Source organism: Saccopteryx leptura, chromosome 7, assembly GCF_036850995.1.
Source record: "Saccopteryx leptura isolate mSacLep1 chromosome 7, mSacLep1_pri_phased_curated, whole genome shotgun sequence".
Taxonomy (NCBI): Eukaryota; Metazoa; Chordata; class Mammalia; order Chiroptera; family Emballonuridae; genus Saccopteryx; species Saccopteryx leptura.
In genome coordinates this window covers 18,198,820-18,213,313 of record NC_089509.1, presented here as the reverse complement: position 1 = coordinate 18,213,313, position 14,494 = coordinate 18,198,820, and the positions used below count along the sequence as shown (strand labels likewise).

Genomic DNA, 14,494 nt, shown 5'->3' with positions numbered 1-14,494 from the left:
TAATTTTTTTGTTGTTGATAGACCGAGAGAGACAGAGGACAGATAGGGACAGACAGGAAGGGAGAGAGATGACAAGCATCAATTCTTCCTTAAGGCTCTTTAGTCACCTTAGTTGTTCATTGATTGCTTTCTCATATATGCCTTGAACAGGGGGCTACAGAAGAGCAAGTGACCCCTTCCTTGCTCAAGCCAGTGACCCTGTGCCCAAGCTGGTAAGCCCGCGCTCAAGCTGGTGACCTTGTGGTTTTGAACCTGGGTCCTCTGCACCCCAGTCCAATGCTCTATCCACTGCACCACTGCCTGGTTAGGCTGTATATAAAATTTTAAAAATAACATTATTATGTCCTGGTTGAGTGGCTCAATGGATCAAGCGTCAAACCAATGTACCAGAGATCACTGGTTTAACTCCCAGTCAGGGCACCTAGGAGAAGCAATCAATGAATGAACAACTAAATGGAACAACTAAGTGAACTCAGTTAAAAAACAAAACAAACAATTTTACTGTATGTTAATTTTAAAAATAAAAATTTTTAAAGGAAAAAGTATTTTAAAGTGAGACTGGGTGAAAAAGGTGAAAGGGTAAAGAAGTACAAATTGGTAGTTACAGAATAGTCACAGAGATGTAAATTACAGCATAGGGAATACAGTCAATAATATCAGAACAATTATATATGTGGCCAGGTGGGTACTTCAAATGTTGAGGAACCACTCTGTAAAGTACATAATTGTCTAGCCACTATGCTATACATCTGCAGCTAATACAGAGTAATAATGAATGTAAACTATAATTGAAACAAAAAAGTAAATGGAAAGGTTTTTATCTGCATCCAACTATGGACTATGTGTCAACATAGGTTTCTGGAAATATATATGAAAAAGCTGAACAGGAATTATATAACAGCATTCAGATTTTGATAAACACACAATATGCTATTACCTTATTAAATCCTCACAATTACCCTTAAAGGTACATGGTACTTATTATTCTGACTTGACCAAATTTCACATTTACCACTGTAAAAACTCACAGAAATTAAGTAATTTGCTTAAAGTTGCCAACATATGTACTTGAATTAGAAATAAAATATAAACCTGTCTAATTAGTGTGTGGCCAAACAGTAGATATTCAGTTAATGTCAAACAAATGAATGGATGCATGAATTTCACGCTCTATAACAGCTGCCTTCCAATACATTTTTGTCATGTTAAGCGTATAAATTCACCTTTTAGAACAGGCAATTCTTCTGATTAAATTAAATGGGTAATTTATTAAATTCCTCTTATAATTGTTTATATTTAGTTAACAGTTTTTAAAATATCACACTAAAATAGTATATGAGAAAAAATAACCAGTTTATTTGCACTTGCAAATAATTTTCTTCTACCTTTTATTGTGCTACATAGTCTGCGTGCTACAATTACAATGGAATGAAGAAAAAAACCCAAACATAGTTATCATTTTACCCTTAGAAATTCTATAATAAAAAAAATCAAAAGACCAACTCACACCAACAGAGTAAGTTAAAACCAGTATACAAATTCCCTTGAACTGGGTCTCCTTTCTTGAGCATATGCACATACTTGGGTCACTCTTGTTGATGGTATGTTTTAATGTCACAATGTCAAAAATAAATAAAGTTCAGACATACTTTGAGTAACTGTAAAAGATAAAAGACCTTTTAAATGTGATGTGCATCTCATAGTAGTGCATCACATTTATAATTTAGAGCTTTGATGTTATCATGTAACTGATATCAACATTTTATTTCAATTTAATTTCCAACAATATATATTAAGTTTTGTATGATATTTAAGTACTCTATATACTAACCATCAGAATTAGATTAAATACCACTCTAGATGTGATACATACTGTGCAGAAAAAGAGTTAACTGCAGGCCTGTGACTGCTATCAGATGATCTGCTTGCAAAGCTGACCTTGGCTAGCACCTGGGCACTGGATTTAGGGAGGTTTCTCACTACTGTCCTAACTAACAATATAACTGTGCCTAAACTGTTTGTACAAACAATGTGGTTTATGCTGAACACCTGCTTTCCTTCTGGGAGTCTGAAATTTTGTTATTTATCAGTCAGAAGGTGCCAACCCCCAATGAAAAAACCTAAGAGCAGAGTCTCTAACAAGCTTCCCTGGTAGACACACTTCATGTGTTGTCACAATTTGCTGCTAAGGGAGGTATGTTCTGGGTGACTCAATTAGGAAAGGACTCAAACACTTGCACTGTGTCCAAACTGCCTCAGGCACTTTTTCCCTTTGCTGATTTCGCTTTGCATGATGCCACTGTAATAAATCATAGCAGTAACTGCAACTATATGCTGAGTCCTCTGGGTCCTCTGAGCAAATTATCGAACCTGAGGGTGTTCTTGGAGCCCCCAACACACATACTAAAAGTTTTCTGAGTAAAATGTATACCTACCATCTTACCAGGCAATGTGCTCTTGGAGGAAAGTCATTATTCATACAGAGCAAATCTTGCATAGATTGTGGAATAACATCTACAAAAACATTATACAATGAAAGTTAACTGTTCATTTTAGGCAGAATTTTATAATATAATTTAAAGAAATATATATTTTGCTAGTCCATGTAGTTTTGCAATTGCTTAAATATTTAAATCTAGGGCTAGCACTAAGATTTGGTGGAAGAGGGATGTCTTTCTCAATCTCTTTTCTTCAAAAAAGTCAGTGTACAAATATATATGCAGGGTGGACAAAAGTACGTTTATAGTTGTAAGTATGCAAAACACTTTATTCTTGTATTTTTACTAATCAATGCATTACTTTCCATATGAACAACTATATACCTACTTTTGCCCACCCATATATTTTGCTGTGTTTATACTATTTTCCTTTCTTATAAGCCATGACTCATACAATTCCCCATCCTTACTAGAAAGCCTTGTTTTATTTGTTGTTCTTGGCCTGCTCTTGTCTCTACTTTTCTTAAAAATTCTAGGTCTGCCAACTCCATTATCACTTCCCAGGGTTAGCCTTTGCTGGACCCTGGTGATCTTAAATGTTCTTGTAAACCAACTAACCATCTTCCCACTTATAACCATCTATCTTTAAGCACTTGCTATTTCTATCCATAAGATACTAACATCAACGATCATCCTTTATTCATAAATGCATAATAAATTCAAAGCATAAAGCATGATACTTGTTAAAAATATTTCTTTTTGCTATATAGCTATAATTGCTTAACAAATTTATATTTTATTAATTTGCAAAAAGAATGTAAAAGGAGAACTAGTGACTTGACATTCTACTTAACTAAAGCAATAAGCAACTTCAACAAAATAAAAGATCAGTACTTAAATCTTCTGATCTTTGATAATAGTTTTAAATGAGTATCACTATATTAACTGAGCTAATGGTTTACTTATAATTTCTAAGTTCTACCATTAGTTACAGCTTCAATCACAACCAAATGAGAATTGCACAATACCTACACATATGCAACAATAATGTCTTAACTATCTTAAATCCATTCTTCTCTCATACTACAGCCCGTCATCTGTTCACCTTACAATCACTGATTCTATGCCTCCTTAACACAACAGCTTCTTCATTTATGCTCTTTCCTCAAAACAGTATACTTTAAGATTTCTGTATTTTGAACAACTGCCTTCATTAATCAGGAAGTCTCCTGATTGGACCCAGAAATCCCTGGGCCATTTCTCTCTTCCCCTTACTCTTAAAGTATACATTTCACCTTCTGATTTCATTATTTTATTTTGTTGAATAATTATCTTGCATATGTGTATACATGGTCAATGTTATCTATCCTAGTTTATGAATCTAAATGCAGACACTATCTGTTCTGTTCATGAGAACATATATAACAGAAAAGGTGATACAATTTCATTTCTATACAAGAAATGCCCAGATATTTCAGGCCTATATTGAAATATGGCAATCTGTTTTTACCACAAAACCTTTTATAATTAAGTTTTTATTGAAGTATAACTGACATATAACATTATATTTGTTTCAGATGCATAACAATTTGATAACTGTATACATTGTGAAGTAGTCACCACAATTAAGTCTAGAGAACGTTTCTCGGTATACAGTTAAAAAATTGTTTTTGCAATAAGAACATTTAAGACTTAGTCTTTTAGAAACTTTTAAATATGCAACACAGTATCATTAACTATAGACAACAAGCTGCACATTACATCCCTATGACATTTATTTTCTAACTAAAATTTTGTACCTTTTGACCCCATACACGTATTTCACACAACTTTTACCCCCATCTCTGGCAACCACCTCTTTGTTCTCTGTATCAATGAGGCTTGGTTATTGTTTGTTTGTGTTTTAGATTCTACATATAAGCAAGATCACATGATATTTGTCTTTCTCTGTCTGACTTACTTCACTTAGCAAAATGTTCTCAATTGACCAGAAAAACTTTCATACACACTCTGCATATTTATTCTCTGAATGAATAAAGGCTTTCGACTGACAGCTCCAAAATTTATATATTTTCAATACCTTGCTCACTCACTGTATATACAAGTATATCTTAAGACAAAGATTTTGGTGATTTGACCTATAAACAACTATAAACACAATTTTCAGAGATTTTGAATGATGTGGCCTATTAACAACTAACTATAAGCACATTTACTGAGTATCTAGCATGGGCCAGGTGGTGCGACAGGTACTTACATACAAGTATCTCATTAAATCTTCCCATTATCCCTCCCAGTAGTACATTAACTTCATTTTAAAATAATTCAAGTTTAACAAGGTCAAGTAGAAAAACCAGAATTTTATCCACTTGATCTGACTCTAACATCTGGGATATATCCAAAACATCAGACTGACTACTGAACAAATAACCTTTTTTTGTCCTTCAAACCTCAGCTTAGTTGCTTAATTCTCCACAACACCTTCTCTGATCTTTCCCAATTAAAAGCAATCTTTTCTCCTCTGAACTCTAGTAGAACTTTATCTGTGCTTTGAGACAACACTTATCACTTTCTACCTCCTATTACTGTAACCTACTTATAAACCTAATCACCCCTACTGAAATGAAAATTTAACTTTGGGTTCAACTGGGCTTATCAGAGTACCTAGCACATGTTAGGCATTCAATAAATATTTACTGTTAATTTTAAGATGAAAAGATCATACTCTACTTCAGATGTGGTAAAACAACTTTGCATGTAATAAAACATCTCCAGAAGATACTACATAATTAAAACGACTAAATTCCTAATTCATAATTATAATCAATCCTACAAGTCAAGAATTTAAAATATGTATAAAAGCTTACCTTCTAATATTTCATCCTTTCCTTCTTTATCAGTAGATTCTTGTACAAGATAATGATGAGTAACTGAGAATTTGAAGTCAGCAAAATAAATTTCATCTGATTTCTCTTCCCATGTGCCAGAAGTAAATATACCCTGTATTTAACAATAAAAGGGGGAAAAATACCTTAAAGTATTCAATGCTACCATTACAAATATTGATTGATTTACAACCTATGCAACTTATGACCATTTGACTTTACGACCACAATCGCTAGCCACGACTGCTCTGCGTCTGGCAGTGCAAGCATTGCCCAGCTGGGCGTATGACAGTGTGGACCAGCTTCCGGCAGCACTACCATCTCCGTGTGCACCATTTCAACTGTTATCCTAGACTCAGTACAGCAATTTGTGTTTTGTGTCTTGGATATTTTTTATCAAACCCCTCCCAAGATGTCTACCAAGAGGAAATTGTCTTTGCAAATATTAAACCAGTTATACTAGTAATGCAGTGTTTTACTTAAACCTGATGAATGTAAAAATAAGAAACAAAATGGTGTAGAGATGATACAAATGGCATAAAATGAACAAAGAAAATTATGATATATAACAATAATGAAAGAAAATTATGATAAAATATGACTTAAAGATTTTTATAACATCATTTCACAGTACTGTACATATAGCCTACTCAACTTACGACCAAATCGTGTTACGACCAGTCTGCCGGAACCAATCGTGGTCGTAAGTCGAGCACTAGCTGTATGTTTACTAACCACAAGAATTGTTTATCCCTTTTCCTGCCCACTAATCTAAGTTTCATTTTCTAATTATCTTCCACATAATTAAAGATAAAGGAAAAATGAGTAAGTGAACAACACAAGTTATTTCATAAATAATTTATCAGTGTTTTTTTAAAAAACATTTCCTAAAATAACTTGTTAGTAACTTACAAAATAATAATTATCAAGTACTTTTTATGAGATAACTATATAAAATCATGAATATACAGTAAATCCCATGCCTTTTCACAGGCAAAAAGAAAAAAACATCTCTCCTAACAGTAGAATCTCTGAATTACTTTTAACTAAAAACAATGAAATTTTATAAATTTTAAAAATTAGAAAAACACAAGGCAATAAAATATACTTTCATAAAATCTCAAGTCAATTAACATCACTTGCTTCATAAAAATGCAGTTTGTAGCCTGACCCGGTGGTGGCACGGTGGATAGAATGTTGGACTGGGACACGAAGAACCCAGGCTGGGCCTGACCTGTGGTGGAGCAGTGGATAAAGCATCAACCTGGAATGCTGAGGTCGCTGGTTCAAAACTCTGGTCTTGCCTGATCAAGGCACATATGGGAGTTGATGCTTCCTGCTCCTCCCCCTGTTCTCTCTCTATCTCTCCCTCCCTCTCTCTCACTCCCCTCTCTAATAAAAATGAATAAAATCTAAAAAAGTAAATAAATAAAAAATTAAAAAAGAAAAAAGAACCCAGGTTGGAAACCCCGAGGTCGCAGGCTTGAGTGTGGGTTCATCCGGCTTGAGCCTGGGATCATAGATATGACTCTACTGGTCGCTGGCTTGAGTCCAAGGTCGCTGGCTTGAGCAAGGGGTCACTCCCTCTGCTGCACCCCTTCCCCCCCCCCCGCCCCGTCAAGGCACATATGAGAAAGCAATCAATGAACAACTAAGGAGACTAAGGAGTCACAACGAAGAAGTGATGCTTCTCATCTCTCTCCCTTCCTGTCTGTCTGTCCCTATCTGTCTGTCTCTCTGTCTTTGTTACAAAAAAAATGCAGTTTATAAAATCAATTTAAGTGACATGACACCTGCGGTATTTAATTGCCAAAAGTTTTTGCAAGTTTGTTTATCAAGCTTTAGCTTTCAAATATTTTCATTTAATCAGCAACTTCTTTTGAACTTTGCTCATACTATTTTATTTTTTCAATTACAGTTTACATTCAATATTTTTGGGGTTTTTTAATACATTTTTCTATTATTCATTTTTAGAGAGAGAGAAGAGAGAGAGAAAGAAAGAGGTGGGGAGAAGCAGGAAGCATCAACTCCCATATGTGCCTTGACCAGGCAAGCCCAGGGTTTTAAACCAGCGACCTCAGCTTTTCCAGGTCAATACTTTATCCGCTGCGCCACCACAGGTCAGGCTACATTCAATATTTTTTTGTGTTAGTTTCAAATGTATACACAACATAGTAGTTAGGTAATCATATACCTTACAAAGTGGTCCCCCTCAATATGACACCATACGTAGTTATTACAACATTATTGACTATTTCCCCTATGCTGTACTTTACATCCTCATAACTATTCTATGACTGCCAATTTGTACTTCTTAACCCCTTCACCTTTTCCATCCAGTCCCCTAAACCTCCTCCCCTCTGGCAGCTATCAGTCTGATCTCTATGTCTATGTGTCTGTTTGTATTTTGTTTATTATGTAAACAGCAACTTCTCGATTTAAAAACATTTTAATTAAAAGTTTCAGCCTGATCAGGTGGTGGCGCAGTGGATAGAGAGATGGCCTGGGATGCTGAGGACCCAGGTTTGAAAAACTGAGGTTGCCAGCTTGAGCGTGGGATCATAGACATGACCACATAGTTGCTGGCTCTGAGCCCAAAGGTCGCTGGCTTGCGCCCAAAGATCACAATGGCTTTAGGAAGGGGTTACTTGCTCTGTTGGAATCCCCCAGTAAAGGCACATATGAGAAAGCAATCAATGAACTAAGGTGCTGCAATGAAGAACTGATGCTTCTCATCTCTCTCCCTTCCTGTCTGTCTCTCTCTTAAAAAAACAATGTTTCAAAGAGCTTCTGCCTGACTGGTGGTGGCACAGAGGACAGAGCATCAACCTAGGATACTGAGGTCTCAGGCCCAAAACCTCAAGGTGGCCAGCTTAAACGTGAGCTCATCTGGCTTGAGCAGGGGGTCACCAGCTTGAGCATGAGATTATAGATGTGACCCCAGGGTCATTGGCTTGAGCCCAAGGTCACTGGCTCACCTAGAGTCCCCCAGTCAAGGCACGCATGAGAAGCAATCAATGAATAACTAAAGTGACACAACTACGAGTTGATGCTTCTCATATCTCTCCCTTCCTGTTTCTCTTCTCTCTTGCTTAAAAAAGAAAAAGAAAAAAGAAAAAAAAAGTGCAAAGGACCTGAACAGACACTTCTCCAAAGAGGACATACAGATGCCAAATAGGCAGATGAAAAAATGCTCAATGTCACTAATCATCAGAGAAATGCAAATTAAAACCACAATGAGATACCATCTCACACCAGTCAGAATGGCGCTCGTTAACAAATCAACAAACAAGTGCTGGCGAAGATGTGGAGAAAAGGGAACCCTCCTGCACTGCTGGTAGGAAGGCAGAATCCTGCAGCCACTGTGGAAAACAGAATGGTGCTTGCTCAAAAAATTAAAACTGGGACTGCAAACTGTGTTATGACCGAGCCATCCCATTTCTAGGAATACTGTAAAGCCTAAGAGTCCCAAAATACTAATTAAAAAAAATATATGACCTGACCTGTGGTGGCAAAGCAGATACAGTGTCAACCTGGAATGCTGAGGGCTCTGGTTCCAAGCCCTGGTTTGCCTGGTAAGGCACATACAAGAAGCTGCTAAGAGTTGATGCTTCCTGCTCCTCCCCACCATTCTCTCTCTCTCTCTCCCCTCTCTTTAAAATCAATGAATTTAAAAAAATAAAAATATATGCATCCCCATGTTCACTGCAGCCTTGTTTGCAATAACCAAGACCTGGAAATAGCCCAAGTGTCCATACCATTGTGTTAATATGTACCATAAAAAGCTATGGTACATATACACAATGGAATACTACATTGCTGTAGGAAAGAAGGGAATCTTACCTTTTGCAACAGCATGGGTGGACCTGGAGATTATAACACTAAGTGAAATAAGCCAGTCAGAGAAAGACAAATGCTCTATGATTTCACTTATATGTGGAATCTAATGAACACAATAAATTGAGAAACAAAATAGAAACAGAGGCAGAGTCACAGGGAACAGATGGACAGCTGTCAGAAGGAATGGGGAAGAGGGGCCAGGATCAAAGAAGGTGAAGGGATTAGTCAAAATCATATTTACATAACACACAGATACAGACAACAGGGTAGCAATAGCCAGAGGAAAAGTGGGGGATGGTGCTGGGGGAGGGGTAACATAAAAGGGGGTAATGGGCATGTAAAGAGACTTGGCATAGGCCCTGGCTGGTTGGCTCAGTGGTAGAGTGTCGGCCTGGCGTGCGGGGGACCTGGGTTCGATTCCCGGCCAGGGCACATAGGAGAAGCGCCCATTTGCTTCTCCACCCCCCCTTCCTCTCTGTCTCTCTCTTCCCCTCCCGCAGCCGAGGCTCCATTGGAGCAAAGATGGCCCAGGCGCTGGGGATGGCTCCTTGGCCTCTGCCCCAGGCGCTGGAGTGGCTCTGGTTGACTGCCCCGGAGGGGCAGAGCATCACCCCCTGGTGGGCAGAGCGTAGCCCCTGGTGGGCGTGCTGGGTGGATCCCGGTTGGGCGCATGCGGGAGTCTGTCTGACTGTCTCTCCCCGGTTCCAGCTTCAGAAAAATACAAAAAAAAAAAAAAAAAAAAAGAGACTTGGCATAGGGGGGCATAATGTGGTATGTAGAGTGTATAATATTGAGTGGAACACTTGAAACCATGTCAACACAATAAATTAAAAATTAAAAAAATATATTTTTTCAGATAAACATAATTTGTAGCCAGCCAAAAGCACAGCAATTCTTCAAAAATTTAAAAATAAAATTATATGACCCAGGAATTCCACATCTGGGTATATACTCAAAAGAACTGAAAACAGGGACTCGAAGAGATACTTGTACAACCATGTTCACAGCAGCACTACTCACAATAGCCAAAAAGTGGAAACCACTGACATGTCCATCAACAGATGAATGAATGTGTTAACAAAATGTTATGCAATGAAATATTATTCAGTCTTGAAAAGGAATGAAATTCTACATTCTACAATATGGATGAACCCTACAATATGATAAAAGCTAAGTGAAACTAGCCAGGGACAAACAGTAAAATACTGTATGACCCCCGTTACATGAAATATATAAAATAATTATATTCATAGAAACAGAATAGAATAGTAGTTACCAGGGGCTTGGAGTAGAGGAGAAAAAGTTATTGTTTAATGAGTCGACAGTTTCAGTTTGGGTTGATAAAAACTTCAACAAAATGAAAGTACAGTATTTAATGCCACTGAATTTTATACTTAGAAATGGCTAAAATGGTAATTCTTTTGTATCTATTTTACCACAATAAGGAAACTTTAAATTAACATAAATTACCATATTCAGGAATAAAAAAGAAAAGCCATATGAATATCTCAATAGATACAGATTAAGATTTAAATAAATTAAACTCTCATTCATGATAAGAAAAATTTTTTTCAGCAAACTAAAAGAATTTCCTCATTCTTACAAAGGATACCTATAAAAATATCTATAGTTCTTAGTGCTGAAGTACCAAAAATTTCCCTTCCATCACTGCAAAGAAGGTAGGATGTCTACTTTCAACAATTTAATTCATCATTTTATTGGTTAGTGCAACAATCAGGAGTAAAAGGTAAAAAGTTGAAAAAGTAAAACCATCCCTATCTATAGGCAATATGATTATGAATGTAGAAAATGCAAAAGGTTTAACAAAAAGATTATAAATCTTTACATTTATCCAGATACAAAGTCAGCATGAAATGTTATCGTATGTCTGCACTAGTAATTAAAAAATAATTCCATTTACAAACGCATCACACAACATAAAACATCAGTAGTAAATTTTAAAAAAGATATGCAAGGCCTCCACTAGAAACTATAAAACACTGCTGAGAAAAATTAAAGATGACTTAAATAGAGATGTGCCAGGTTCCTGATTGGAAGCTTCAAGACTGTCAAAATGTCACTTCTCCCGAGAGTAATCTATAAATTCAACACAATCCCTATTTATAGGCCCAGCTTAACGATCCTTTATATCAAAACTGAAGGGCTTATTCTAAAGTTCCTAATGAAAACATAAAGGAGTTAGAACAGACACAACAATCTTGGGAAAATTGATAGATAAGTGAATTTACCAGGAATTCCAAACTGCCCTCTTGATGTTCTGCTTATCTGTCAGACCTCACCCTTACTTGCTGGACTATTGCCCCTGAGATAGAGGAATTCCAAGAAGCTGGCAAGCCGCCCCAAGGAGGAGCATTCTGGACATACCAGAACTTTTGATTCAACACCCACTTGCTTGAGACTCTCCCTGTACCCTATAAAATTCGTCCCCCCAGCTTGTACTGGTGCTTCCCCCCCTCTCCCCCCCCCCAGAAGTGCCCGGCAGGGTTCCTTTCTTCCTTTCAATAAAGCCTGTTACTCTGGTCTTTTCAGACTCCAGTGGATTCCTACAAAACAACAAAAGCTACAGAATTTATACTCAGTTGGAGACTTACTATAAAGCTATTCAGTGGTTCTCAATTAGGGGCAATTTGCCCCTCAGGAGATATTTGGCAATGACTAGATACTTTTTTGACTGTTATCACTGGGTGGGTGCTACTGGCATCTAGTAGGTAGAGACAGGGATAATATTAAATATTATATTCTTATATTAAAATGTAATTCCGTGAGAGCCATACAATGACCCGTGTATGTTATGCATTATCCAATAAAAATTTGGTGTTGTCCCGGAGGACAGCTGTGATTGGCTCCAGCCACCTGCAACCATGAACATGAGCGGTAGAAAATGGATTGTAATACATGAGAATGTTTTATATTTTTAACGTTATTATTTTTTAATTAAAGATTTGTCTGCGAGCCAGATGCAGCCATCAAAAGAGCCACATCTGGCTCGCGAGCCATAGGTTCCCGACCCCTGTTCTATACAATACTGCCCCATGATAAACTGGCCCAAAAGTTCAACGATGTCAAGGTTGAGCAACCTTAAATTACAGTAGTCAAAACAGCTTAGTAACATCAGAACAGTCAAATATTCTGCAACAGAATATAGATTCCGGAAGGTGACCCTCCAAGTCAACTGTCTGACAATGAAGAGAAAGTAATTCAAAGGACAACAAAAGTTTTTCCAGAAGATTCTAGAATACATAGAAATTGAACCCTGATTTCACATGTCACATCATATACAAATATTAGTTCAAGATGAATCGCCTGACTAGGCGGTGGCGCAGTGGATAGTGTCGGACTGGGATGCGGAGGACTCAGGTTCGAGACCCCGAGGTCGCCAGTTTGAGCGTGGACTCATCTGGCTTGAGCAAAAAGCTTGCCAGCTTGGACCCAAGGTCGCTGGCTCGAGCAAGGGGTTACTCGGTCTGCTGAAGGCCTGCAGTCACGGCACATATGAAAAAGCAATCAATGAACAACTAAGGTGTTGCAACGAAAAACTGATGATTGATGCTTTTCGTCTCTCTCCATTCCTGTCTGTCCCTATCTATCCCTCTCTCTGACTCTCTCTCTGTCCCTGGGAAAAAAAAAGATGAATCATAAACCTAAACAAAAGCTAAAACAGGCCTGACCTGTGGTGGTGTAGTGGATAAAGCGTCGACCTGGAAATGCTGAGGTTGCTGGTTTGAAACCCTGGGCTTGCCTGGTCAAGGCACATATAGGAGTTGATGCTTCCAGCTCCTCCCCCCTTCTCTCTCTCTGTCTCTCCTCTCTCTCTCTCTCTCTGTCTCTCCCTCTCCTCTCTAAAATGAATAAATAAAATAAAAAAATAAAGCTAAAACAATCAAGCTTCTAGAATAAGGCATAAAAAAAAGAATACCTTCACAACTGAGCAAAACTACTAAGTCAAGATTTAAAAGCAAAAAATATATAGAACTAAAAGACTCCCACAACTCAATAAAAACTCACCCAACTTAAAACATGAACAAAAAACTTGAACAGACATTTCATAAAGACATACATACAAATAAATGGCTACTAAATGTGTGAAAAAAAGTGCTCAATACTGATAATCACTACAGAAACACAAATGAAAACCAGAATGAGAAATACAAATTAATTACATAGACCAGCGGTTCTCAACCTGTGGGTCGCGACCCACAGGTTGAGAACCACTGCCATAGACTATATGCCCATTAGGATAACTAAAATTTTAAGACTGAAACCAACTGTTGCGAGAATGCAGAGCCACTCAAATTTTTAATATATTTGCTGGTGAGGAGGGTGTAGTAAAAGAGTACAAAAAGCTTCAGCAGTTTCTTATAGTTAAGCATACACATCCCATGACCCTATACATCCACTCCTAAGTATTCATAGAGAAATAAAAACACGTCTACAAAAGGCCTGCTATGAGAATGTTCTGCCTTATTCATAATAACTCATATATCTGGCAACAGATGAAACAACATGTGGTTTAGTCATACAATAAAAATAGTTACGCCCTGGCCAGTTGGCCCAGTGGTGGAGCGTCGGCCTGGCGTGCAGAAGTCCCGGGTTCGATCCCCAGCCAGGGCACATAGGAGAAGCACCCATCTGCTTCTCCACCCCTCCCCCTCTCCTTCCTCTCTGTCTCTCTCTTCCCCTCCCACAGCCGAGGCTCCATTGGAGCAAAGATGGCCTGGGCGCTGGGGATGGCTCCTTGGCCTCTGCCCCAGGCACTAGAGTGGCTCTGGTCACAACAGAGCAATGCCCCAGAGGGGCAGAGCATCGCCCCCTGGTGGGCAGAGCGTCGCCCCCTGGTGGGCGTGCCAGGCGGATCCCGGTCGGGCGTATGCGGGAGTCTGTCTGACTGTCTCTCCCCGTTTCCAGCTTCAGAAAAATACAAAAAAGAAAAAAAAAAAATAGTTACATGCAGCAGCCTAAAATGATGTCTAAGTGTTTATGTTAAAAAAGAAAGACATAAAGAGTATATATATATATATATATATATATATCCTGTATGATATCATATATATGAAATTTTAGAGCAGGCAAACATAATCTATGGTTTAAAAGAAAAAAAAAAAACACAGTAGATGCCTGGGGTCCTGGGTGAGGAGCATGGGAATTAATTGGAAAGGGTCACAGGGACCTTTCTGGAGTGACAGAAATGCCTGATTAGAAGTGTTACACTGATGTAAACATTTGTTAAAATTAAGCAGTTTCATGCATATGTAAATCCCCCAAAAAACAATTATTTTAAAAAATCTAGTGAGTCTAGGGATGTAACAGAGG

General features: G+C 37.9%; 1 protein-coding gene across 3 annotated transcripts in view; it reads right to left on the bottom strand.

Annotated features, from left to right (window-relative positions):
- Positions 1-14,494, bottom strand: part of RAB3GAP1 (RAB3 GTPase activating protein catalytic subunit 1) — a 69,285-nt gene that overhangs the window by 46,879 nt on the left and 7,912 nt on the right. For all 3 annotated transcript variants that reach the window (XM_066346302.1, XM_066346303.1, XM_066346304.1), the window contains 2 exons: positions 5,306-5,438; positions 2,436-2,514 (listed from right to left, as the gene is read on the bottom strand). In XM_066346302.1, coding sequence (XP_066202399.1) covers positions 2,436-2,514; positions 5,306-5,438 — 212 coding nt within the window. The remainder of the gene's footprint in view (positions 1-2,435; positions 2,515-5,305; positions 5,439-14,494) is intronic.